The sequence below is a fragment of the Coturnix japonica genome, chromosome 3, assembly GCF_001577835.2.
Source record: "Coturnix japonica isolate 7356 chromosome 3, Coturnix japonica 2.1, whole genome shotgun sequence".
In the NCBI taxonomy this organism is placed as follows: domain Eukaryota; kingdom Metazoa; phylum Chordata; class Aves; order Galliformes; family Phasianidae; genus Coturnix; species Coturnix japonica.
In genome coordinates this window covers 4,949,879-4,976,637 of record NC_029518.1, presented here as the reverse complement: position 1 = coordinate 4,976,637, position 26,759 = coordinate 4,949,879, and the positions used below count along the sequence as shown (strand labels likewise).

The 26,759-nt window shown below is 42.5% G+C and overlaps 1 protein-coding gene across 4 annotated transcripts in view; it reads right to left on the bottom strand.

The window, feature by feature from the left end:
- SPTBN1 (spectrin beta, non-erythrocytic 1) overlaps window positions 1-26,759 on the bottom strand; it is a 108,847-nt gene that overhangs the window by 14,405 nt on the left and 67,683 nt on the right. For all 4 annotated transcript variants that reach the window (XM_015856705.1, XM_015856706.2, XM_032443257.1 and 1 more), the window contains 21 exons: window positions 26,042-26,157; window positions 24,932-25,044; window positions 24,119-24,306; window positions 22,994-23,111; window positions 21,283-21,441; window positions 20,422-20,724; window positions 19,526-19,679; window positions 18,214-19,084; window positions 17,970-18,107; window positions 16,567-17,323; window positions 16,065-16,267; window positions 11,323-11,413; window positions 8,010-8,156; window positions 6,693-6,956; window positions 5,836-6,060; window positions 5,549-5,638; window positions 5,023-5,301; window positions 3,747-3,877; window positions 2,300-2,504; window positions 1,779-2,153; window positions 1-57 (listed from right to left, as the gene is read on the bottom strand). The exon at window positions 1-57 is cut by the window's left edge and continues 176 nt beyond it. In XM_015856705.1, coding sequence (XP_015712191.1) covers window positions 1-57; window positions 1,779-2,153; window positions 2,300-2,504; window positions 3,747-3,877; window positions 5,023-5,301; window positions 5,549-5,638; window positions 5,836-6,060; window positions 6,693-6,956; window positions 8,010-8,156; window positions 11,323-11,413; window positions 16,065-16,267; window positions 16,567-17,323; window positions 17,970-18,107; window positions 18,214-19,084; window positions 19,526-19,679; window positions 20,422-20,724; window positions 21,283-21,441; window positions 22,994-23,111; window positions 24,119-24,306; window positions 24,932-25,044; window positions 26,042-26,157 — 4,984 coding nt within the window. The remainder of the gene's footprint in view (window positions 58-1,778; window positions 2,154-2,299; window positions 2,505-3,746; window positions 3,878-5,022; window positions 5,302-5,548; window positions 5,639-5,835; window positions 6,061-6,692; window positions 6,957-8,009; window positions 8,157-11,322; window positions 11,414-16,064; window positions 16,268-16,566; window positions 17,324-17,969; window positions 18,108-18,213; window positions 19,085-19,525; window positions 19,680-20,421; window positions 20,725-21,282; window positions 21,442-22,993; window positions 23,112-24,118; window positions 24,307-24,931; window positions 25,045-26,041; window positions 26,158-26,759) is intronic.

Here is a 26,759-nt window from a genome sequence, read left to right as displayed (position 1 = left end):
TTTGTCTCCAGCGTAGGCAGCCTGCAGGCGCGCAGCATCCTCCTGGAGCTGTCTTACCTGGTGTGTGTTTACAAGATACAAACGTGTCAGCACTTAGGTAGTTGTGAGTCACACACATGGGAGCATTTCAGCTGCTAATTCATAATATGAATTGCCTTCTGAAGTCCTTGCCAATATATTTGGTCTGTCAATATAGAAAGGCTTATTTTATTATTAGGTTGGTGTACCCCTACAAGAATGTTTACTGGAGAAGACTGTTGGGTCAATGAGCCCCCAGAACAACAAACATTTGACACTGCCTGAACTTTGTGTAGAACTGGGTGCCAATATAAAGTGACTGTTAAATTCCAGGGCAAAAGGGAACTATTTCCTAGTCAAGTTTTCTTCCTCTCACACTCTCTGGGGACACCCAATGCTATTGCTTGGTATTTTGTGAACGTCTCCCACACTTGAAAAATCCAACAGTCACTACACCTCCTTTATTCTAGTGTAAACAACCACGTATATTGCAACACAACTGAGAACTGGCAGGCAGCTCAGCCATAAACGCCATCTTTTCCATCCTACTGAGATAAGCGCAGCCAGCCTTAATTCCGCCATTTCTTAAACATATGGTTCCTCTCTCAAATTCTCATTCTGGCAGTTGAGCATTGTTTTTTAGGTTTAGAATCCTGAGTGTGTTGGATGAACAGCTGCCTTCTTCTATTTATCATACCTTGGCTTTGTAAGACAAAGAATTAGATCAAGTTTGGCTGCTTTTCAAAACCTTTGCTTGGACTGCGCGCTCGAAATCTCTGCAGAACGCTGTTAAGAAGCATCATAAAAAAACAATATTCGCATCCAAAAGCACAAACTCATAACCAAGTCAGAAAGGTTCTCTGTAGGGATACAGACTTTCTCTGCCTCTCAGAAAAGAAAATGGAGAAGAACCCAGCAGGGGAGTGTGGATGTTTATTCAGTCGGTGGTGCTGTGTCTTGTTGCTGTGGTTTGCTTTTCTCTTTATATTTGCTTCTGCCTCCCCACATATCCTTCCTTCTTTCTACCATGGGCATCCAGCTGTGGCTTGTGTTTGCCAAGGTGAACATGGCATAAGGAGTAAGTGAACCTAAGGTGGCCTCCAGCACAACTTCTTTGAATAATATCGAAGAACAACATTCAAAACAAAGAAGCCTGAAAACCATTTCACGTTACCTCTTTATATTAAGAACTCTTGACAGAGTTAATATCTCTTCAATGACTTTCAGATACTGGCTAAAGAGACAATATCCTGAGTCAGATGAACATTTGTCTTTGAGAGTAAGCTATTCATTTTCCTATTGCACCAGCAACTTGGTGCCGTGCTAAAGCTGCAGCTGCTTGGGGCAATCAGAAAAAGGCCTTCTGAGGAGCTCAGGTGTGTTATCCTCATGCCCCTATATCCACCCTCTATTCCTGTGCACACAGCAGGCTGAGACTGGCAGGTGACATGACAGTGCTTTGCTAAATTCTTCGCTTTTATGACTGCTTCTCCAAACAGCAGGAGAAGGAAAAATGGGTAAGAGGCAACTATCTGTCCAGAAATCCATGGATTTCTGTTATAGGGAAACTAATTAACCTAGTGCAATGACAGAGAAGTAGAAAAACAGATAAGATAATGATGCATAAGAAGTAATTCCTCTAGGAATACACTTGGAAAGCAGCTGCCAGCACTCTGCCTCTGGGGCCAAGTGCAGTGGAATCACTCTGCAGCTCAAGTGTCTGTATCCACTTTACTTTTACCATATTACTTGGTACACACCTGTGTGCCGAGCGCCTGGATATCGTGTTCAAACGTCGTGTGCATTCTCTGTAGTGTTTCCACCGTGTTTTGGTCTCTACCAAGCTCTTCTGGCAGTTTCTTGTGTTTGTCTTGAATGCGCCCTAAGATTTCCTTGGCATCGTGGTAAAATTTGTGCAGTTCATAAGAGGCTGCAAGAATTTGCGTTCTCGTGTCAATGAGCTCCAGGAGATCAGCCCAGGCCTCATTGAGACCATCCTTCCACTCTGCAATTGTGGCAGCATCTGAATGTCCAGAGTTGATGAGCTCATCAGCCATGTGGTTAACAGTATCCACACGCTCCTGTCCGATGTTTCCAGTGTCTCGGGCAAATTCTCGGAATCGCTCCTGTAGCATCTGAAACAGAAGGAAACAGATTCATGCAAGGTCAGAATCACAAAGCGATCAGAGCAAACCATTCAAACCAGTGATATGGACCATCTGCTTCTTTGCTGCATGCACAAAAATAAGGGTAAACCTGCAGCCATATCCACACAACGTACCGTTACGTGTTCATAATCCTGTCCCAGCTCATGGGATCCTGCCACCACCTCTCTTTCAGCAATCCACTGCTCCAGGTCATCCACCTCCCTGTTCAGCTGGAACAGCCTGTGTCTCTCATCCAGTTTGCCCCTTCTCTCTTCTGCTAGATCCTTCAGACCTGCATACAGCTTATCCACTTTGGACTGGCGCATGCTGATACGCTCACTGAAAAAAAACAACCCAAAAACAAAGAACACCGAGTCCTCACTGTCCCTTAGATATAACAAGAAAACACAAAATGAAGGTAAAAAATACACTGTTGGGAGTTTAACACCCAGAAAATGTGCCTGTCGTATTCAGAAACTTTGCTCCGACACCCTGGATCGATCCTCTGCTGGAACAGCTGACTGCACTAGCTGGAACTCCTTCTGCCCCATGTGCATCTAAGCCTGTTGGCTAAAAAGAGTAAAACTAGGAACCAAGATGGGAACCAGAGTGGTTCACCACAGATTACCCCAGAGTTTTTTCCTATGACGATAAGCAGGATTTGAGCTGCTGAGGCAAGGAACATTTCATTTTTATTTGAATTCTGCTCCAATGCTCAGAAGCACTGATGGGTTTTTTACTCCTAAAGCTCAGCATTTCCAAAAGCGATTTATGTTTCCACTTGCCTTATCTTTTCACTTATTTTCATGAGCCATATAGGGGCCTCCCTGCCTCCATGTAAAGATGATTCTGGTATTACAATACTCAGCCAGCCCAGCCAGGAAATCCACTCTCATTAGAAATTCTGACGACCACAAGAGAGTGCTTTTGAGTTAAATAACAACCTTTACCGGGGGCGGAGAGTATTTTTGCTAAGATTTTTCTATCTTCCTATCTGCACAGCCAGGGCAGTGAAACACATCAGCCTCATCATCAAATCAGCCTCACAGTCAAAGCCAATGGAGGATTCTGTTTGCTTAGCTGCAGCTCTTGGAACAAAACAGCTCTTCATCTTCTTGAATTCTCCCACAAGGAAAGTTATTTATGAATGCTGAGACAAATTAACCAAAGCCAAGATGTTACTATGCCCATGTTTAAAACATATGACTCCATTCTGATTCTTCTGCAATCTTAAATAGAATAATTAGATCTTGGGGAGCATTCTCCTAAGACAGAAGGACAAATAGCTGTCACCCTATGACCTGGATATAAACCTGGCTGAAAGAGTGAAGATGGATCCTTGTCTCTCAGGACTGCTGTACTTTCATACATTTCAGCAGAGATGGCAGACTCTGGTTGGTCCAACATGCCTCTTGAACTGAATAAAACTCAACTCAGCTTCTTCTGGACAGATTCCAGAGTGATCTACTCTTTATTGTAGTCTTTGTGCATCAGAATTAGCCAGTGAAGTGACTGAACAATTCACTACTACTACACTACTAAACAAAACTCATGATGCAATTAATAAATGGTATTTCATACCTTTCAGGATGATTATCTGCCACCAAAGTTCTGCTGGTCTTCGAAAGCTGATGCACAGTCTCAGCATAGTCTTCCACAGCCTGTTCCAAAATCTGGTGTTTCTTCAACATGGACACTGCACTCTGTTCATCCTGTAATGGTGACAGAAAATGAAGGTCCGTTCTCCCCACTCCAGTGAAAGACTCTGCATAGCAAGATCGTTCTGTTGTATGAGCAAGGAGCAGCAGCCACAAAGATTTATAAAGAACTGCTCCAAATTTCTGACAGTTGTAAGTTAACAACTGAGTTCTCAGTAAGTGGTGGACACAGAAAGCAAAATGATGAGTAAAAAGGAATGAATTGCAACAGCTCCTCTGGGATGCAGAACAAAACCACATCAGCTGCAAATTGAGCACGTTCCATTTCTTCTTCTGTGAAGTTCTTTGTGTGCTACCCAACATCAGCACTTGTGCAGAGCTCAGAAGAGTGGAACAGTTTGAGGTACCTCACTGGTCAGGCTTTCCAACTACAGCTGGGACTAAGACAAGAAATCCTAATGAGCTCATGCCAAAGGGTTCTCCACCAAAGACTTCATGTCTTCCAAAGCATTTGGAAGCATTCTACTAAAAACTTCTGGTGTGTCGGAAAGAAATAAAAGGACCCCAACATAAAAAAAACAGCTCTCAATGTTAATTAATATTGTCCATAAGCCTCTTCATGAAAACATGTTTTGTTCTCAGTTACTGACATAAATAATCCTTTCCATTTGCTTTGCTTAAATATAAATGACTTAAATATAAATGTGCTATGCAAATACTAAGCTGGATTTTATTCTATCAAATAAACAAACACAGCACATTTATGTACCTGCCACACTACTGGAAAATAGGAGTTCAATTAGTTTGGTACGGCCTGATGCTGTTTTGATTTCACTGTGCCACAGACCAACAGCTGTGGCATCCACTGACTGACCACCAGGCCAACTTCACAGAGAGCTGCAACGTGCTGTTCCCAGTGACTCAGAACTGATAGAAATCTTGATCTAACAGGACTGCGCTGGTAAATCTCACTTTACAGTACAGGAAAGCACACAGTCACCATGCACAGTCTGAAGCTGCTTTACAGACTCTGCACCAAGGCCTATCATCCACACTATCTGAGATGATTGCTTGAGCTTTCAGAAGGGAAATAGGTTTGTTTATGTTACTGTTATATTAGTGACATATTAAATAATGTCACCTGTCCCCCTGTAGCTAAGCAATTAAAATCAAACTAGTGTCACAGTGGAGCCGCTCACCTTAGCTTTCTCTTCTGACATCATGTAAAGCTCTTGCTCACTCATCCAGGCCTCAGCCTCAGCAGCATCGAAGTAGTACTGCTGTGCCCGGTGAGACTCCTCCAGGCGCTTGTGGCGTTTCTCTGTCTCCTCGATTAGGAGGTTCCACAGCTGCTTCAAGTCTGCAAGTCTCTGTTGAATGACTTCAGCATTAGGGCTACTGTCTGTGATAATGTTTTGACTCCTCTCAAAAATATCATCAATACGAGGCTGATGTCCTTGGATTTCTTTCTGAAGTGTCTATAAAGGAGAAACGCGGACAAATAAGAAAAGAAATGATGGTCAGGAGTCTCACCTTTCGAGGGGCAGCAAAACACATGCCCTCATATCCTGGGGCTAAACTGGGGCTCTGACCATCAGGAGTGTACTGGAATACACCACAGTCACACCACCACTGAAGCATCCATAATTTTGCCCCAGGCCTTTCTTTACTCAACTTGCCAGCACTAAGGAGAAGTAATGGGAAGGGAGCCCTGACAGCACCTACCTGATTCTTCTTTATCAGTAGCTGCACAGTCTGGAGGTTGTGTCCGTGATCAGTAGATGTTGCTATAGGCATCCTCTCTCCAACCCACAACTGAAAGCAAGAGAAAAAGAGCATGTCTGATTTAATGCAGCCCCAGATACACATAGAACAACAGAGAGTGTTATGGGTGCAAAAGGCAGAATTACTGTAACAAGCTATTGAGACATGACTGAAAGGTTTATCCTAAGCTCTGTGAACGATGTGAGTTTCTCCTAGTGTCTGGGGAACGAGACTTCTTCTGTACTTACAATTTCATCTTCTACATCCCGGTTGAACTGGTGGATTTCCTTGGAGGCCAGCAGGTTTGCTTTCCTTTCATTCAAAGGTTCCAACAACTCCAAAAACTTCTTTTCAACAGTAAGGCGTTTACCATCTACTTCATCTGTACTCTTCCCTTCTTGACTTAGAGCCCGTGCCTGGCTTTGTAGCTCTTCTATCTCCTTCTTACGTACATCCATTTGATTCTCTAGCATCTAAAACAGAAACATGGCAAATAGACTCCAAAAACAGGGTAAAGGCAACTTACAAAACTATGGCATGTCAACAGCTTCATGAGAAGAAAGAACAGATACTGGTAAGGATTTATCATATTCATAATCACTGTAGTATTCCTGTTGCAAAGTGCAAGCTTTAAACACAAATTCACTCTTTCACAAGCGCAGCCACCTGCCAGTATTCCTGTTATGCCTGTTTGTGCAAATCAGGGCACAGATAAATCACTTCTATCAGTTGTTCACAAGTTACATTGAACAACTTCAGAGCATCGCTAATTGCAGATGAGAGCCTCATTGTTCCCTGCTGTCCTCACTGTCTTTACTGCAAGAAACCAGGGAGCAACCAGCACTGGATGCATCTGGGTAGCATGCAGACAATGGTGACTGGAGGACTACCATGGGAAACAGAGGAGAGATATTAACGTGGGGAGGGAAGGAAGTACAAGGGAGTGATTGCATCAAGAAATTAATGGCTGATTTGTTTTTGCTTTTTCTTAAAGATAAATGGAGAAAGAAAAGATTTTTTTTTCTAAAGCGAAAGGATCTCCCACCCCCTCCTCTGAGTGCAGGTAGACACTCAGTGCCTGCTCTGCAACCTGTGCTTTCATTACCTGCTGTTTCTTCAATAGGATGTTGACACTGGTGAGGTCTTTTCCATAGTCGTCCGACTGAATTTGGCTCTCCAAACCATTCAGCCACTTATCCAGATCAGCACAGCTCTGGGTAAAAAGCTCTGCCTTGTTTGCATCAAAGAGACGCTGAGCCTTGGTCTGAGTGGTGGATTCAAGCTCTTCCCACATTTGATGAAGCCCTATTAGCTTTTCTTTCACTATAGCTTCAGTCTCTGGTTTCTCTGCAATGAGCTGCATTCCCTCCTGCAAAGCAAAGAGCAAACAAAATGGTTTCTCTTCAGGAGCACTCGCAGACGGCTAGTGAAATTATTCCAATTAGCAAGCCTTCCCAATTCTTCATCTGCTGGCAACATCAACCACTCACTTTCTATCTCCAATTATCCAATGACTCTTTCCAGAACAACATCTCCCACATCCTTCTGTTGCAAGGAAGATAGAGAGCTTTTTGGTAATAGGAAGGTCAAGCAACACCTCTTTTCTTGTCCTGACTACTCATGTTCCTCTGTGGAACTTCCAGGGATGCTGCCTGGACTGGAGTGGGACGGGCTGCCCCGCACACCTGTGTGACAGAATGGGAGCTGCAGCTGTATAAGCTGCCACCTGCCTTCCCTGGGGCACCTCACCAAGGGAGATCCCATGTAATGCTGTGAGAGGGAACTTATGTCATGAAAACAGAGCTATGTAACTTAAGGGGGATATGTCAGTGGTTCACAGCAATGACCACGTGCTTAAGCTAATGTCAGAGAAGAACATTCTCCCTTGGAAAGCAGAACACTTGGACTTCAAATATATGTTTATCAGTAAGGAGATTCTATTAGCTTTGGAAATCCTTCTCATTATACTTCCACCTCTGCAGCCAGGTGGTGCTAACAATGGATGTATTTCTCTGATGTGAACCCTACTGACAGCCCTTACTAGCACTTACTAGCAGTGACCCTGAAAACTTTAACACAGTGATTGTCAGCTGTGAGCCTTTTAATTACACCATTAAAGGGTGTAACTCCTAACAGGTGAGAATGATTAGGTGAAGTCAAACTGTCAGCTTAGCCTTTATGTGTTCGGTGAATGAGTCTTTATTTATTATTTAAATTTAATATTTACAGTGGATGAGGAATAAAATGGGTTAGAAGGAGAAAAAATGAGACAATAGTTATCCTGCAGTAACAAGACCCCCTTTTTGACCTATCTGAACACATGTTATAAGGTCCAGTCCTGCAGAGGAGCAGATCTCCTTCCTCTTTGTGCTTAACCATCTCTGACACAGACAGGGGCATGATTTGGATATTCTTCAGTTACCTTTTCAATCTTCTCCAGCCATTCTTTGTTGGATGCAAGTTCTGCCATAAATGCCTGATGCTTCAGCCATTTGCTGTGCAGGTTCCTTGCCTCATCGTAAGACATATCCTGAGCTGTAAGCATCTTCTCATTGATCCAGAGCGAGAGCTGAAAAAGAAAACACACAGGTGTCCATGTCAATATTTGTATCAGGAAATAATGCTAAGTATCAAAATGCATGGGACTCACAGACTGTCTTTATTCAGGATTCAGTCAAGGATCTGCCTCTTAAATAATTAACATCCATCTCTGACATATAAGCAACCCCAAACCCAGACAGAAAGGAACCGGTTCCATCATGAGCAAAATCAAACACACAGGTCCCTGCCAGCTTAACAGGAAAAGAAGTGGGGACACGTCCTATTTTGTGGCCTGCATATGTTCATGCTGTTCTTCCCTTACAACGTTATTCATTGTGTTTGCTACTTGAGATGATGACCTGAATGTCACCACACGCCCCTGTGGAGCCTGACTGGTTTCCCCAGGACACAAAGTACACACAAATGGAGTGACATGCCAAAGTCACTCTCCACAATAACACAGAGCCTGTGGCCAATCATCCATGGAAACACTGAATGAGAAGAAACATGGTAGCTCTATTCACATTAAAAACCTTAAGATTAAGGCATAAAGATGGTTTTAGACCATTAATTCACACCACATTTCAGCTTTCCCCTACCATCTTTTCTTTACGTGGGTTAAATAAACACTTGTGTTTGTTTATCTGTGTGGCCTCCAGCAAGGTTCTCGGTACTAAAGCCATTTCTTTTGCTGTTACATAAAACCCAGTGCTGACTGTGTTCTGATTTTCCTCAAATACAAAGACAATGAGAGCAATTCTCAGATCAACACTGGGGGAAAAAATCAATACTTTATAAATAGCTCATTGGCCAAGGGCAAATGGAATGTGAAAGTGATCATCGCAGCCAACATCCATTTTCTTCTTACAATGAGTCTGAGTGATCAATCTGTTTCTTAGGTGCGGAGGAGAAAAAAAGAAACTCATCAAAGAAACTCATTTGATTTTGCTTTCAAGTCTATGCAGAAAAATACTCATGTTAATGACGATCTCCATAGGCTGCAAAGGTTACAGGTGACAGGCTGCCTGGATACTCAACAGTCACAGGCTACATCAAGGATTGCTGTGCAGCCTGAAACACGGTGCTTTACTCCTGCCTTTCCAGCCAGAAGACAGCTGCTATAGACTGAAAAGTGCACTGCTCATCTTTCATTGTTTGCATCCACTCTGCCTCTGCATTAAGCCTTCTGAGGATTTAAAAGTGCTTCCTAAGGAAAGGCAGCAAGGTCTGTTCAGCAGATGGGGTCAGCTGAGACGTGGATGGATGGAGGCGTGCAGTCAGCTGGTGGCTGCCACGATAAAGCCCTCAGCTCTGACTTTCACAGTGCAATTATATTCCTTCTGATAACACAGAAGCGCAAACAAAGCTCTTCAGGGGTGACTATTAACATCTGGTTTTTGAAACCACTACGGTCCCTGGAAGTTGGTATCTTCAGCGCAGGATTAGATTTAAAAAATAACACAATAGTTTGCTAAAACAGTGTTTGTGGTACTCATTTACTGGCTGAGCTGCTGTTCTGAGCATTCCCTGCCACCAACCCTGTTCATCAACTTGCTTCCAGCCAGGGGCAGGACACAGAGGGGCAGGAGGCCAGACTTCCGCATGGAGAGCTGCTGCTGAAGGCAGCTGCCAAAGGGAAGGAGTACACTGCAGAAAGCACTCAGCCTCTCCCCGCACTGAGTGCTGCCCTGAATGCAGCAGGCAGAAAAGATGAGGGATCACTGCCCGGTGAAACAGAACTGATTCAAATCTGCCCGCTAACTCAGCTTCCTGGTCAGAGGTAATGGAAGGGCAAAGGGTGAGGTGCTCCTCTGGCTCCCGTCCCTCCAGCCCAACGCAGGTATCAGTAAGCACTTTGTAATCCCACCATTACAAATCCTACATCTCATTGTGGCTGCTCCCTCAGAAAACAAGCATTCAATTGTGATTGTGGCTAATATCCTCTCAGAAAGGTTTGGAGAAATTTATAATGTTTCAATATTGTACATTCTATCTTTGAAAAGCTCCGTTGAGACATCCAGACTTCAGTGGCTGGAGAAAAACAATCAAGAGAAAAGGCATTCAGGCAGCCAGACACTGGAGCTTTTATGTGCTGCTTTTTCTTTCAGTGACTTTGGGGGGAAAAAAGGCCCTGGGGAACACCACATTGACACAGGAGCTAGAAGAGCCAGGGGGATTTTTGTATTAGAAATGTTACAGAGGAAGGAAGAAGCAGTTGCTAATAACAGCAGAATTTTTGCTAATCTGTCATGTTTTTACTACCAAGGAAGGAACATTTAAGCCAAGTTTCTGCTCAGCTTATGCAATGCAGGAAGACAGACTGCATCCAGGCAACCAAGCAGTAAACATCATCTGCCCACTTTGTGAGCATCACTCTGCGTGATTACTTGTATGAAATCCCAGCTATGGGGCAATTCCAGACAGACAAACTGCAGTGATTTCCAGTCTCCTGTGGATGGCTAAAACATAGTGCTAATGCAGTAGTTCTTGAAGTTAAAAGCACTTTCCCCACAGTCCCCTTTCTTTGCAGGCTTCAGGTATGGACAGCCAGCTTTTAACACACATCACAGGCCTGTGCCATCCTCAGTACCTGCCAGTATTGCAGGAAATATCCTAAAAATTACTTAATTCCTCATGCTGGGAACAAGGCGATTTGAACCGTAAAATGTTGCTTTCAGAGTGAAGAGCCCAGCTGAGCCACCAGAAAATCTGGAAAGGATTTTTGGTTTTGGATTGTTTTTTAAAATGTCATAGTACTTAACAGCCTTAAGCACATGCAAACTATCAGGTGAATCACACATTACAAACTACCCCCATTACATCTGCTCTCCTTTTTTCTAAGCATCTATTTTTCTGGCTAGCGTTCTCTACAAATCACTTGATGAAATATCCTGGATCAGGCCAGATCTATATCCATAGCTCTAGAAAAATTCTTAGTATGAGAGTTCAGTGCTAATCCCACCACATTCTGCATGATTAACTTATACCACAACTGCAGAAAAATCAGCTTACACAACAAACAGGTTAATTTTTGCAAGGTTCCGGGTGTCTGGTTTTGTTTTGTGAATTGTTTACTCCGTACTAAATACCACTGGATGACCCGATACTGACTATTCCAAACGCATGTGGGGGGGTAAGGATGCTCTTCTGCAGGATGCAGCTAATAATGCTGCCACTGAAAGGAGATAATTTACCTCTTGACAATCCTGAAGAAACTTCTGGAGGTCCCTGTTATCCTTCAGTCTCATCAGAAGTTCACTGGCTGCTTCACGGTTCTTCCTATGTCTAGACAAAAAAATAACAGCAGAGAAGTCGCCTTGAAATAGGGATTCCATGCAAAATTGGGTTACTCATTTCTGTAGCCTCTCTGGGATACGTATATTGCATAAGCATATGGCACGTCTTTAGCTGCCTTCCGAACGAAGGGCATGTTTGAAGTTCAGATATGAACATGTTATTTAATGTGGTTACTTAAGTTCAGCACGTGTCTGTTTTTGTGACCAGTTAAATACACAGGGAAAATTTGGACATCAGCGGGATTTCACAAGTGTTACGTACAGAATTTGGAGCATTAATTTCAAGACCATAGGAAAGGTTCACACTGTTTGCCAAAAAAACCATAGAAAATGATCTTCAAAACTGCAGCAGTGGGGCCTCACGCTGCGGAGCCTTTGCATGGTGCGTATTTGCTGTAATGCTCTTCATAATACAACTCCTTGATGGCTCTGCCCTTCTTCTGGTAACAAAACCGCAGTCATTTATATAACCTTCCAAATGCTGTACTTAACAAAACTGACATGACACGGTTACGTATTTCTGCCAATAGAAGCATTGTGCACCTTGGAATGTATTTCTCAGAGTATTTAACACAAGAGGAAAGCCAAAGGTTAGACAAAAAGCCCGATGTTTAATCTGTTAACGGCATCCCCTTGAAGGATGAATGGTGGGCTCAAATGGACACGGTGCCTGATGAGCCCATTCCCCACATAGCACTGAACATGTTTGTGATTGATGCCTCATTAGGAATAAGTACTCCTGTCATTCAGCAGCTTTGGTATTTATAAAGCAATGTAGATGGTGCAGACAGAGTGAAGATGATTTTTTCTTTATTGCTCACTGTGTAAGATTTGATCATATTCATTAAAATGCCACTACGCTACGTAATAGAATGAGATTAATAAGGATTGAGAGTTGGAAATTATAGGGTGGCAATTCATAAGATGATCTCAGAACGTAACAGCAATAGCTAAATAGCTGCTGACAGAGGAATAGGAGAGAACTCTCAGCAGGACCGCCAATGGCTTCTCTATTGTCTCGATACAAGCAGCATCTGTAGAGCTGTAGCTGTAATCAGTGGAGTTACAGCTCAGATGGCAGGGAAGACACATGGAGCTGTCAAAGCAGGAGGCTGGAGTCCAAGCACAGGTAATCTTGACATTTTGGCAGGTGTTATCAGAGAGTACAAAGGAAAGGCCACACAAATTGTGCCTTAGGAAAAACCACTGCAAGGTAGCTAACAGGAGTTAGATTCAGCTCCTTTGATTCAGCTCCTTCTTGGTTCATTTACGTATGTTTGGGCGTTATTCTGGTTGCTAAAATGAAGCAAGGAATTGTTTGGGTGATTCTAATCACGATGATCTCATAGCTTTAAGGGTGGATTACATTCTAGACTCAAGTATTCTGGAAAGGGCACAAGTTGTGAAAGTAAAAGAAGAATTTTAATGGCACTGATTTGAATAAAGAACGAACGGACAAGTTCTTATATTGGGAAATCTGGAGTTTAAAAAAACTAACAAAAGTATCTCCCACAGAGTGCTGGAAACACTGACTTTGTGAACTTTGAAAGGAAAGCATGCAGGGAAATAATAGAGATGATGAAATACATTTGTTTTCTTTTCTTCAGTGAAATAAACCTGATCTCGGGTGCTCAGTAACTAAAAGGCTGTTTCTTTGCCCAAGGTGGCCTGGAGTGATACTGAGTGAAAAGCACTCTCTGAAGAACAGAGTCCAGTTGTGGCAAGGTACCAACTGGGTACTTGAAGATGTGCAGAAAGGAAGGGCCAGGAATCCAGATCCTGCCACTCTCAGGGTTATCAATGAATGTTCTTACTGATTCACTAGAACTGTTTGGGAAGGTAATCCCACACCAGCACAGAATGGTTTGCTCTTCAGATTCTAGTTATTTAGAATGACTGCTTGAATTCATCTGCTTTCTCAGGTAAATAATCACATATATTACTTAAATTATAGCAATGTCAGGGTTTACATTAAATAGGTACTTTCCTCTGTATATACCGATGAGGCAACCTCAGATCCAAATGTCCAAGCTAAGCTAGACCTACAAGGAAAGTAGAGGGTAGGAAACAGCGCATGGAGTGTCTTCCTTTTCTGGCACCAATATGAAGAATCAAATATAGGACAGTGATGTATGTTCAGCACAAAGATGTATCTGACTGAAATTACTCCAAGAGCAGAGCACCAAAATGTGCCATCATGCTCCCAGGCTGTCTCCCCAGAGGCCCCTGAGAAGGCTAATGCTGAAAACTGACAACATCTCTTGTGGTTAAACTGTAAACCTGTGGCTTTCAAGGCCTCTAATAAATCTTACACATAGCATGAATGCTTCTGCCCGTTAAGAATACTGAGATATATGCACGGTGGTTCTAATTTATTTAATTGTTCCAGCAAGCAGCAGGAATTCCCTTTTCTGAATGGGCAAGAAGAACAAATTGTTTCACTTCTCTGCTGAGTAGAGTTGTACAAGCACAAAACTTGGATTTGCTACTTTCTTTACGGCAGCATAACTGGATCTTGTGTGCCATGAGTGTGCTGATGCCTTGCTCCAGTTCACTTTCTTTCCTTGTGGTAGCATTACTCAAACCCATCTTCTTTTCTTGCTTTCTCCATGTCCCTATTCCCATTTACTTTAATTTTAATCTCCACTAAAAGACAGCGAAGAAGTTGTATCTCCTACCACACAGTTCCACTCAGCTTCTTTAGTCTCTTCTCCTTGATGCCTCCCATGTCTGTTGAGGTGGAAAGCCTCTGCCCTGAAATGCTGTGTGCTCTCTCAATGGACAGTGGGTTAGCTTGCAAGCATTACTGTAAAAAAACCCTCTATTAACAATCTAAAAATCTACAAAGAGCACGGGAAGCGTGGAGCCACCGCACATACTTGAGTTTGTTTGGTTTTGTCTTTTGCTATAACAAAAGACAGGAGCTTGGTTGGAAGAGCAACTTCTTGTAAAACCAAAGAGGCTTCCTTTGCTACCCCTCCCACTACACCCAGCCCCAAGGCTTTGTTCTTGAAGCTTATCAACCTTACAGACTCGGAGAGCAATCCCACAGATTTCCTGGATAGCAGCGCACCGGATGGTTTTTGCAGCACTCTGCATAAATAGCTTTGGAATTGAGGAAATGCGTTGAAAACAGAAGTGAGCTTAAAACAAATACAGCCTCTAAGACTCAACTGTCCTTCTGAGTGGGACCAGCACATGTGCTGCAGACAGGACAGCCCAGGTGGCTGATCAGGGTGCCACAGGGACACAGAGAAGAAGCTGTGCTGGAGAAATGGTCATCAGAGCATCACAGTGGTGGGCAGCAGGAGCCCCTCTACACATCACTGCTTTAAGGACATGGAGAACAAATGAAGGTGCTGACTGGATAAGCTCATTGTGTTCCAGTGTTGTACAAAAGGCCACGGGTAAATGCTTCCTTTATCTGCATTGTCTTCCAGAAAAAGGAAATTGTTGTCATCACATAAAGAGATCTGCATGTGCCTTGGGTTCTAAGTTGCTGTGGCTGGAAACCCAATTAAGTGAACAAACTCAGATCCTAGGTTGCTCTCATACCATTTCCTTTTTCTGGCCTTTGCAGATTCTCTTCAGAATCTAAAGATTTGGAGCTGGCCAGAGAAAGAATAAAAATGTGAGCTATCCTTGGAATAAGGATGCCAGAGGGCTCACACAAGCTCTAGGAACAGGAACATTCACCCTTTTTTAAGCCTTGGGCCACAGCTAAAATAGGTACACATATGGTGTGAAACCTTTACTAAAACAGGAGAGGTACAACATCTTCTGCACTGCTTCAGTTCAGTTGCTCTTCAAAGATAAAAGCATTTGGCAACCTGAGCTTCCTAGCTGCAGGAGAATGTAAGTCCGACAGAAGGTGGTCAGCAGTATTTGGCATAAAAGTTCTGCAGGAGCTTATTGCTGTGTTCTGATAATCGTGGCTGAAAACCACTTTGAAAGATTCCGCTACTATTCAAAGCAAATGAAGACAGAACTATAAGTCATAGCCATCAAAACTGAACGTTTGGTTCTAAAAGAAAATGAAACTCTTAGAATGTCTATAGCACAGCACAGCTGAAGAGACAAAGCAAAAACCTTTTTCTAGGATGAAAGCTGCATTTGTACCAAGGCTTTCTAATCTCATTTCAGAAGGGCCAAACAACTTGGAAAACATGATCAAAGCTAAGTGGGTGGGGTTGATAAAATGCCAATTATACTTTGGACGAGCCACATTCCTTCCCCAGAGGAAGGACAGGAATTATTATTGTAACTGAATCAGTTAGGAGATAGCAGAGGAGATTTAAGGCTTGTAGAACCAAGTACAGCTACTGCTACAGCTTCCACTAGAGTATGAGGCCTGATAACGCTCCAAGAACTATGCGGCAACACTTGTGTTTCCAAATTCTGGGTAGTGAGCTCATTCCCTAAAAAGTCTCTATAAAATGGGAGAGGTAACATTTAATTAAGGTAGCCAAGCACATTTTTGAAACATTACAATTCCTACTTTTAGACAGGACAAAGAAAACCGTCTGCAACAGACTTTTTTCTAACACGTAACTTTGCCTCTTGATTCCAGTATAATGCTATCTCTCAGAGAAAGGAAATGAAACATAACCAGCTACGTTCCGCCATCACTCTGACCTTACCTGTCATCAATAGAGTCCACTTTCTCCTGGATTTTATCAGAGTTAATGTTTCCATCGCTAACCAGCCTTCTGCCCGTCTCTACAACTGCATTGATCTTTTCTTCATTCGCATCCATGGTGGTCATGAAATCTTCCTGTTTCTTAATAGCAGCTTCTGCTCCTTCCAAGGTAGTGGGCATTTCTGTGTGTGCCAAAACATACTCCTGTGTTTAAAACACAAATCAGAGAGTTAAAAGTATTGCACTCAGACTATATTGTATGCTGTGTCAACAGATTCACCACATATGAAAAGGAAGGCCTCCAAAGAACAGTCAGAAGTAAATACAAAGAGCAAATGGCTGTTGGGGGGAAAAAAAAGAAAAAAGAAAGATAACATTATCTGTTGTTAGCTCCCCTGCTGAACAATCCTGTTAGCTCCCTGCAGTATATGACGCTAACTTGTGGAAATGAGTTTGATGAGAATTCTATGATAAATGAAACCAAGTGGATTTCAGTCACTTACCTGGTTGTTAAGAAATGCTTCTGCTTGCTTGGTATCTCTGAGGAAGAGCTGGTAGGCATGAGACTGGGAAAGGAGATTTTGCCTGTTCTCCCACATTTTGTGAAGCTCATTCCATCCAGTGTCCAAGGCCTGTAGGCGCTGGCGTAAGAACATGTACTGAGCATCAGTCTGCCCTTGTGTCACCATCTCACCCATGTCCCTCATTTTCTGATAGTCTTCCTCGTAATTGTTGATTTCGTTCTTAATGTTCTCATGTTGAGTGAGCAGCTTCTCAGCCTCTGTCAGTGTGTTTGGCATGTCTTCAGAGGCGATTGCAGTCTGCGTTCTGGATAGCCAAGACTGGAAGTCATCCAGATCTCTCAGGAATTGCTGCAGTTTGCTTGCCTCTCCAAGAGACTCCTCCCGGTTTTTCAGGGTGGTCTTCATTTCTTCCCATACATCATTGATTTCTGCAAGCCGTGAAAGGATAGCTTGCGCCTGGTCAGGATGCTCTGATTCCAACTTTTCTGCCTCCTTTTGCAGGTCACTAAGCTTAGCTTCAATGGCTACCAGGTCACGTTCCATGCCTGTCAGCTTCCGCTGCAGAGCCATCACTCCAGCCAGATCGTTACCCAGATCCTGTGTGGATTCAATCACTTTGGTTTTCTCCCTGATCCAGGACTTGGTTTCATTACATTCAAGGTGGTAATTCTGGATACTTAAGGCAGAGAGCAGGGCATCCTTCTTCCTGTCTACCAGTTCTCTGAACTGGCTCCATCTGAAATTTACGAGGAGAAAAAGGCAGATAAATTGAGGCTAGTGTACACTAAGGGAAAAGGGTATTGACAACACTACTGAGTGAGCAGTTACTCAAATCAGCTCATGAAGCCATGAAATAACCTAACTTATTCATGCTATTTTAAGTCCTTTCCATATTATTAATAGTTGTATCAAAACAGCTATTACCAAAGCTATGGCATTTATTAGAATATGCCAAGTATCAGCAGCACTGAGTCCTTCCAAGTATAATTTTTCCTTAAGTGAAAAATTGCTAGCTACCTCTAATTTTCACACTAAACCACTCTCTCAGTGGACTGTGAAGCCAGAAAATGATTTAGTTTAGATGAGATATTACATTGCTTTCTTTTTTATCATAATGGCCACTGTGCTAAGATTCCGCCTCTCAAGTTGGGGTACTGATACACTCAGGACCTGGTTGAAGTCAATTGCAGAACTCCACCTGTTAATCAAATATTGCAAAGACTCTTTGCTTTTGAAGCTTTATAGTTAAGGGCTTACCTTGAATATATTTGAGGTAAGAATACCAGAATAAATTAAAAAAGACATATAAGAAATACAAGTGACACCGTTATATTTTCTTCATCCAGTATCACATCTTTCCTGAGTGTTAGGCCTGCACTTACCTTGTGTTGAGTTTATCTTGCTGTGCTTTTATCTCCTTCTCACTTGGATGGCCGCTATGCATTAGCTGTCTTGCAATTTGGTTCACTACTGCAACACGGGAAGCCTGATTGTTCATTTCTGGTTCTAAGCTTTCAAATCTGGAAAAAAACAAAGAAAAATCACAAAGGCATTAGAGAATTGAAGACACAGGCAAGTTGACAAAGGTAGCTGGTACAAACATAATTTCCATCCAATGTTCCCCACCTGTGCTGGATCACTTCCAGGTCCTCCAGCTTCTCTGGAATCTGCATGTTATTCAGCCACTTCTCCTTCTCGTCAATCCAAAGCTCACAAGCATCTGCCTCACTGAACATCTTATACAGAGCAAGGGTATCCTGCAAAGCCTGTTTACGCAGCCGAGTCAGCTCAGCAACCTCTTTGTATCTTTCTTCTATTCCAGACAACCTGCCTTGCACATCTAGAGATCCGGCATGCTCCTGTGGTAGAGCCTTTGCCTGCTCATGAAGCGAGTCAATGGTCGGCCGGTAGCTTGCAATCTCTTCGGCAACATCCTTGTGTTTCTTGACCAAGGACTGAGTGGAATATTCATCATGGCCGACATCACTGCTGGAGACAATTTTGAGGATGTCCAACATCCATGCATCAATGTCATCAGCATCAGCCTGGAACTGGTGAAGGAGAGAAGCTTCCTCCAGACGCTTCTTCCTAATGGCAGATAACTGTTCCAAGTTAGCCCACTGCTCCCGAATATCCTTAATTCTTTCTCTGATTTTCTCAGACCCAAAATGCTCTTCCGCAATCATGTCTTCACCTTCTTTTATTGCCTGCTGAAAGTGGCCACTGCGACCACTCATTTCATCTTCAAATGCCTTATGTTTACTCAAGAGACGGACGACGCTGGTAAGGTCCTTCCCATAGTCATCAGATGAAAGGATCTGCTCCTTCTCTCTGATCCAACCCTCTTCTTCAGCCATTTCCCAGAAGAATTTCCAGAGGCGCCGGGACTCCTCCAAGCGGGCCCTGCGCTCAGCTGCGAGCTGACACAGCTCTTGGTAACAGAACTCCATATGAGCGACACGGTCCCTAATAACCTGTGGGTCACACGGCTTGTAACCTGTTCAGATAGAGAATGTAGGTTACAACAAGGTCCCACCTATTTTCACCTCTACATCTGGGACATACACGTGAGTTCTTAACTCTTGATACTTCCATGTCACTAATTTTGTGGGATTGCTTTGAATTAGCATAAACAGGGGAAAATACCACACTCAGTTTAGTAATTTCTGAATGTTTGTATTAGAAACACTAAATGGAATTAATGCTACAAAGTTACAGCAGCTGCTGGTTAGGAATGTGACACCCCCAGCAAACTGAAATCTTGACTGAGTTACCTCAATGACTTAATCATTGACACAGGGAGAAAAGAAACATGAATCCACCACGGATTCTCTTATTCCAGTGCCGAACTCAACCTAATGTGCCTTGCAGAACTAATGAGGCTCAAGGACAACCTCATACAATTAAGTCTAAGAAGGGTGTGTTGGCTGATAGTTACCTTCTCCATCGGTGGCAAACTTCTGAGCAGATGCATTGACCCCTCTCACTCTCTCAGCCTGAATAGCAATGTCAGCTTCCACTAGAGCATGTTTTTGCAACAGGTCTTCAACTCCTAACAAGTGTTTGCCATAGTCTTGTGACAGCAGAAGCACCTGATCAAAATGAAAAGGTAAGTAAAATGAACTGAAGCCATTATAATAGCCAAATAATACAATTATAATAGCCAAATAAGCTATTTGTTTCTCAATGACTCCTTTGTGCATTGTAATACTATTTTTACAATGATTTAAATCCAAAAAATTGACTATGCTCTTTAACACAGTTCTAAGTCTGGGATGAAGAAAAGCTGAGTTAGCTCAGCAGGACCAATGCAATGAACTCTGTCCAGGTACTGTGAGCTGCTACTGAGCTACACACATCTTTCCTCTGACAAAGGTTCTGCTGGCTGAAGGACAAGAACAAAGTTAGAATTCTTGCCTTTCTGTGGTCCCAGCAGAACATATAGGAAGATATTTCATACTTTTTAAAGCACAGTGGTGAAGAGGTGACTAAATCCCCATGTAAGCAGCACTGAAGATATTTCATGTAACTCCCTTTCACCAAAATCTGCATCCTCACCCAAACCTGACCAAACACTCTGGTCCTTAGGACAGAAGCACAAACACGAAAAGTGGCTTTTTATAGGAGCAAATCTGTTCCTTTTCCTTGTTGTTTTTAATCTTTATTTTTTAAAACTCATAATCATTTATAGGTAGGTATAAGGAATTTATTAACTGCTTATGAATTTGCCCACTAAACCAGGAAGGCAAAATGAGTCTTAAAAGTTTACCAAAGAAAAGACATGTACCCCTCTCTAGAGTACTTATTCCATGTTCTCAAATAGATAACATCTACCTTCATCTCATCCATCCAGTCCATAATGTATAGCATTTCCTGGAAAATCTTTTGTAGGCCAAGATTCATTTCCAGCCGTTGTCTTCGTGCCCTGAGTAGTTCCAGGAGGTACTCCCACAGGCGTATAACATTGTCCTTTCTTGCAGTGATGCGTTTGATATCATGATAATTTTCAGTCTCAAGCTCCTTTGCAACCGCAACCACAGCCTGGACTCGCTCTTCATATGCTGCAATGTCTGTTTCAATGGCCTCATGCTTTTTCGTTGCAGCCTCTACTGCTGGAAGGTCAAAGCCAAAGTTATCCTGTAACGACACAAACAGTTCTTCAGTAACGGCTGCTTAGGAGAAAAGCCTAATGCTCAAACTTAAGAGCGATCACTGATTGTGCAGAACACCCTTGTTAGCAACTGAGGACCTCAAAAAGCTCTGAAAACTCTTCTGATAAAATCAGAGCCATCACCTTTGGGGAGAGAATCACTGTGCCCATCAGGACTAGCCTAGGGTTTTCTTGTTTTTTTTCTTGCTGTTATTTTGAATCCATCTCTAGTAACTACTAATAATAACTGGGTGAATTCCATTGAACTGACCTGAACATTCAGGTAAAGAAAATCTCAACTGTGGGTGTTTATTTCCATGAGTTTCTTCTGACTACAGACTGATAGATTCCAACAATGGGTATGCCAAATGCATTGAAGATAGTACAGCAATATTTACTCCAAAAATACATTCACACACACATACAATACATATAAATATACAAAGATTCAATAAAATAAGTGGCATAGGAGAAAAAAGATTCTCCTTGCAAGAACTGTGTCCTTTAAGTATTTTAGTCACACAGACAATTTCTGGAAGAGGCACCTGAGAAACGAGACGTTGATTTTCACTCAGCCAAGTTTCTCTCATAGCTGCCTTGCGATCAAATCTGCGTGCAAGTTGTTCCAGTTTCTCTTGTCTGATGAGCTCATTTCGCAGTGCCAGTTCTCTTTCATGTTCAGCTTTTTCCAGTCTTTCCCAGGCCTGGAGATGTGGAGGAAAAAAAGAAGTAAAAACCAAGCAAAAACAAAAAACATGCACCTTCTAAATCCACATTCATACAATAAATTATGTCTGTTTCACATGAGATCAGCACTGAAGTCACTTCATCCAACTTTCACAGAACTGGCTAATTTACTTCTGTGCTAGTATATCTAGTTTATATTGGCTGGCCTTACACCTTGTCTGCTAACAAGGACTTAAACTTTGGTCTCCATTCATTCATTCCTCTTCTGAGCAAGGGGTATAAGTCTTATTTATCTCAGATGCATTTTCTTGAGTTCGTTCATTATTTCCCTCCACTGAACCTTAGGTAAACCATGTGGCTTGAGCATGTAAGACAGCAATTCTTCCAAAATCTTTGGAGTGCTATTCTCAAAGAAGGAATTCAGTCTGTCTCCTTTAGGAAATGACAATTAGATATTTGTGGCTTCTCATCTCTAAAACCAGTTTACAGCTGTTCTTATCACATCCCCATTGGAAAGGAAAACAAATACCAAGTTTCTTTTGCTGCATGGAAGTCCTTTTTTTCCCCCAAAGCAAGAAGTCACTCACAGACATGGCATTAGTACTATAAAAGTCTTAGAAGCACGTTGGAAGCCAGCTAATCACCTTACAGATCTTCTTACAAACAACAAAACTACCCACAATTAAACACAAACTACCCCAGATTCTTCTAAATCCTAACAGATGTGAAATTGCCTGAAACTCTAAAGTATTTTAAGCATTTACAGGCACAGGAGCTTAATGCCAACAGGAGAGCCATGCAGTTTACTGCTCTCTAGGATGCAGATTGAGGCCACAGACACCCAGAACAGCCGCTCTGGGAATGCCAAACATGATCAAACCCAAATGAGGAAAGCTCACTGTTTTAAGCTGTTTGTTATCCTTGGGAAAGTTTGTCAGCTCTGCTGCAGTTCTGTCAGCTGCACCAGCATAAAAAATAGCTACTTAAATCCCAAAAGGGATCCCACAAGATGAGTCACAGTACTTCCTTTACTCTCCCATGCTGTGGACAGAAGGGCTGAGGGGCAGATAAAGGCCAGTTCTGCTCCTGCTTGGAGCCATGGAAGGCAGAGGCATTGCATAACTCTGAATGACACAGCTGCTGTGCTTGGCTCTGCTGGGTCTCAACCAACCTTCTTCTTTTTGGGAGCTTTGTTAGGACTCATCAAAACTAAATGGGGAGGGATGCAATACAAATTTTGTTGCTACTTCCTGCTGATTAATAATAGCCAGGACCCCGGAGGAACAAGAGCTATTAGATCCATAACTGACTGCTCAAAACTACTGCACATTTTTCTCCATGCAGCAGAGCTTAGAAATACTGAAACCAGCCAGGGACTCAGCTTGTATCAGTGAGTCTGATAAGGGAAAAGATCCCCCCCACATGTCCCATCCCTTACATTCCCAATATGAGGCCTAGATATAGCAGATATTATCTTTACACCATCCCAGCATGCAGAGACTGCAGAGAGAGACACTGAAAAGAAAAACCAAACTCCTGAGTCGCAAAGGATGGGCTGCCTCAGTTTACCTTGTTTATGTCAGAGATGAGCTTGCCCTCCCTTGGCATGTATACTTTCTGGTTGTTGGCTCTCATTTTGCTTTGGATGGTAAAAAGCAGCACTTCCAGGTTTCCTTTCTCTGTAAACCTAAACAAAATTTTCCAAAGGAACAGTGTCACAATGAAACTTTCATGGCTACCACAGCACTATAGAGCACTTCCCTAAAATATTGACAAGAACAGAGTACTCAGATGAACACCTGCATCTCGTGTGAAATCTGGAAGCAGTAGAAATAGCCCCCCACCCCTGCAATCAGCTGGGCCAAGCAGAAACAAACCCCTTCACAGAAGTCAGTGTTTGCCTGTTTAGATTTAAACCTCTTTGAGGGATAGAAGGCTGCATATTTTCTTACTCTATTACGTGCATTGTCCTACTTTATCAACCCAAGAAACTGAAATTTTGTTTAAAGCCCACCGCGCTCAATAAACTCTTCCCACTCTTTTCCCTGAGCTGTATGCCTGGGAAACAAACAAACTGCACAGGCACTGGGGAATAGGCTGCAATTTAGAGGATGTCTGGATATTCTGTAATGTTTTTGATTGTAATAATTATCCATTAAAACTTATATTAGACAAAAATAACAAACAGATCTGATAACGTCATGCTAAAATAAGCTTTCCAGAAATAAACCGCATGGCTTTGGTTATATCATTTTCAGCAAGCATAGCTATGTTTTACAAAGCCAGATGCACTTCCTCTTGATTTTGGAAAAAAAGTAAGAGCCTTTTAACAGCCGTGTCTTGATATTATATGCTGTTAGCAAGCATGACAAGCGATATTACCATACCAATATTGTATACTATTACTGCTTGTATTACAAGACAGGCACCTCTGTGAAGTGATAGCTTCCAGTATCACACTTGTTTTCAATTATTATTCTCGCTGTTGTTGTTACTCCATGCATAATAAATAGCAAATAGAATCTAAGTAATAATGGTCAGAGCCCATTAGAAATGTGATATCTAGCAATGCTCAGAAAAATAAATTCTTAGGCCGAGATTAAAGCTACTCAGGTGCGTTTGTATTTTTCTACAATCAACAATTGACTAAGCAGAACAAAAGCACTGTTTTTTTTAAGCTAAGATGAAAATTACTTGGGTGGTTTCTCTACTGTGCGGTAGGTGTTGAATGCCTGCAGTTGCTGCTGCACACCAACTAGTGAGTTGGCAAACTTGCGGTTGTTGAGGATGATAATGGTTTGCTCGATCCACTCCAGAAGGTCAGAAGCCAGCGATTCATATTTCTCAATCATTTTCTCTGTTTCAATGGCATTGTCAAGCACCTGCAAATAGCAGCACAAAATAAGATGAGTAACAAGGGCAGCACACTTCAGAGTCATCTAAATCCAGCAAGCTACATAAAAGAATCTGCACAGGTTTATGAATCAGACTGCTCACCCCTGAGCACTACTGGGCCTGTGTCCCCTGAGGTACAAGGGCTTTGCATTTTTAGGTGCTGAATTCCCATGATACCAAGGCAACAGAGGGGCAGTGCAGAGGCTTACAACAGGATTCACATCCAGTCTGCCAGCTGTAAGGACAGGGACAACTTTGCCAAAGGGCAGAGAACAACTGCATGTTTTTTAAATGAGAGACTTTTCTGGGCTTCAGAAGAGACAGAAGACCCAGAGGGTGAGGAGCAGCTAATGGGAAAGGAAAAGCAGCAGTGATGCAAAATTAACAAGCAAAAATAAAACAGCCAAATGTTTTCTAATAAGAGGCAGCTGGAAATTAACTACTCCTCCTGGTCGTATGGGAATATTTAACATTCAAAATGCATTTCAAAAGCAAAACTAAAAACTACCATAACAGTGGACTCTAAGATTTAACACTCAACAGGGAAAAAAAAATGAAATATCAAAAAGATTTCAATTGCTTTGCAATAACTTATAAGTTGGACTTGCAAACCTTTCCAATGCGCTTTCCTTCAACAGCTAAAGCTTTCATTTTGGAGAAGTAGTGGTAATATGTCACCACATAGGTGATGATTGACTTTTCATCGGGGTGATCAACACTGATATCTGCAAAACAAGCAAGTGTTGTGTTAGCACAGTGGGAATGCATGGATTAAAAGAACAAAGCTAATAATTCAACAAGAATGGGTTCAAAAAGTAGAGACATGAGTTCGGTGGCAGTTCAGCTCCTGTGCTTTATGTTACATTTAGCAGCTTTAGGCTGGTTCTAGATTACCCAGTATTGTACATGCTGTCACTAAGAAGTATTCCTTTATCCACCTCAGTGCAGACCACGGCTAAAGCTGGGGCTGGATATCTTTGGGCCTCAGCATCTAGCTCACAACTCTGACACACACTGTAAGGCTGAACAGCTTCCCTAGTGTCCATGTGAGTCAACAGACCTACTGCTAATTGAAATCTTCAATGCTCTATCAGAAATGCAAAACAAATGGCATGTCTGTCCAGGCAAATCTTCTGAGATAAACAGACGGAAAACAAATCGTTTTTTTTCTATAGTAATTATGAGACACTGGAAAACAAGCAAGAAGAAACTTGCCCAGACACATGGCCTCGATTTATTTGCCCTGTGACAGAAAAATTTTGTGTTGGAGTTGTGAGCATTCCTTCCAACACACGTGAGTGCACAACCTCATAAGTGCTTGGGATAAATCTCACCAGGAGTCTGAAAGAAATGGCTAAGTACTGCATGAAATCCACATTAGCCATCTTCTGGTTCAGGATGAGAAACAGAAAGTGTTTTTTTTCAGGACACACCAGAAGGATGCCTCTAATTGGAATGATTTTGTGTATATATGACCAGTCCAGTGATCTTGTCAGATGGGGGAATATAAATTCTGAATTCAGAGCTGTTTTGGTTCCACTGCTCAGTCCTCTGCAGGAGACATCTTGCACTCTCTCCTTCCCTCTCTGGCTGTATCGCTGAGTGAGTCAGCAGCATCCTGCTAGCTGCTCTTCAAGGCAAAAAGCTATCACAAAACCTGACCCAGTGGGATAACAGAGCCCAAAAAGAGCTGCAAAGTGTTAAAAGTGCAGGAATTCTTACCCTCGGGGTCCAGGAGCTTAGTAAGACCAAGGTGCTGCTCAGCAAGGTTAAAAGCATTCTGCAGATTGTAGTGTGCATTTGATTTCTTCAGCTTGTCAAAATCAATCAGATCAGGCCTAGACAGGATGAAAAATTCTTTAGATTTGCCAGAGCACAGCACAGCCACCCTCAAATGAACAAATGACCTACAACATGCAATCCTCAGAAAACCTGGCCTCTCATGCTGCCAAGGATTCACTTGCCCAGTACCCCTATGCGTTTTAGTGTGAGAATTAAAAGAATGAAGTAACACCTAGCAGTTAGCAGTGCAGCAGAACCTGCCCATGACAAAAAATGACAGTTTACCAGGGGCAAAGGCAAGTGAACAGCTGTGTAAGTCTATCTCTCCTCCTGACAAGGTGAGCATACAAGCCATCCCACTAACTTCAGACGAGCTCACCATTGAGTGGCACTGAAGCTGTGTCCAACTTTAGCACAAGACTGTATAATCCCTGCCCAGTGATTCTTTTCCCTTCAGGCTGCCCCTGCATTCCACTCTCCTGGCCCATGAATTCAGAACTCATGACTGGGCACACAGTAAGGTTGTAAAGACTTCTCCTCCAGTGTGGTCAGTCACAGAACCAAACTGTGTATAATTTATTCTCTTGAAACCAAACACGACTTGCCATGTGAGAAGATGTTGCCCAGATGAGCTCACAGCAAACACAAGAGTAAAAAA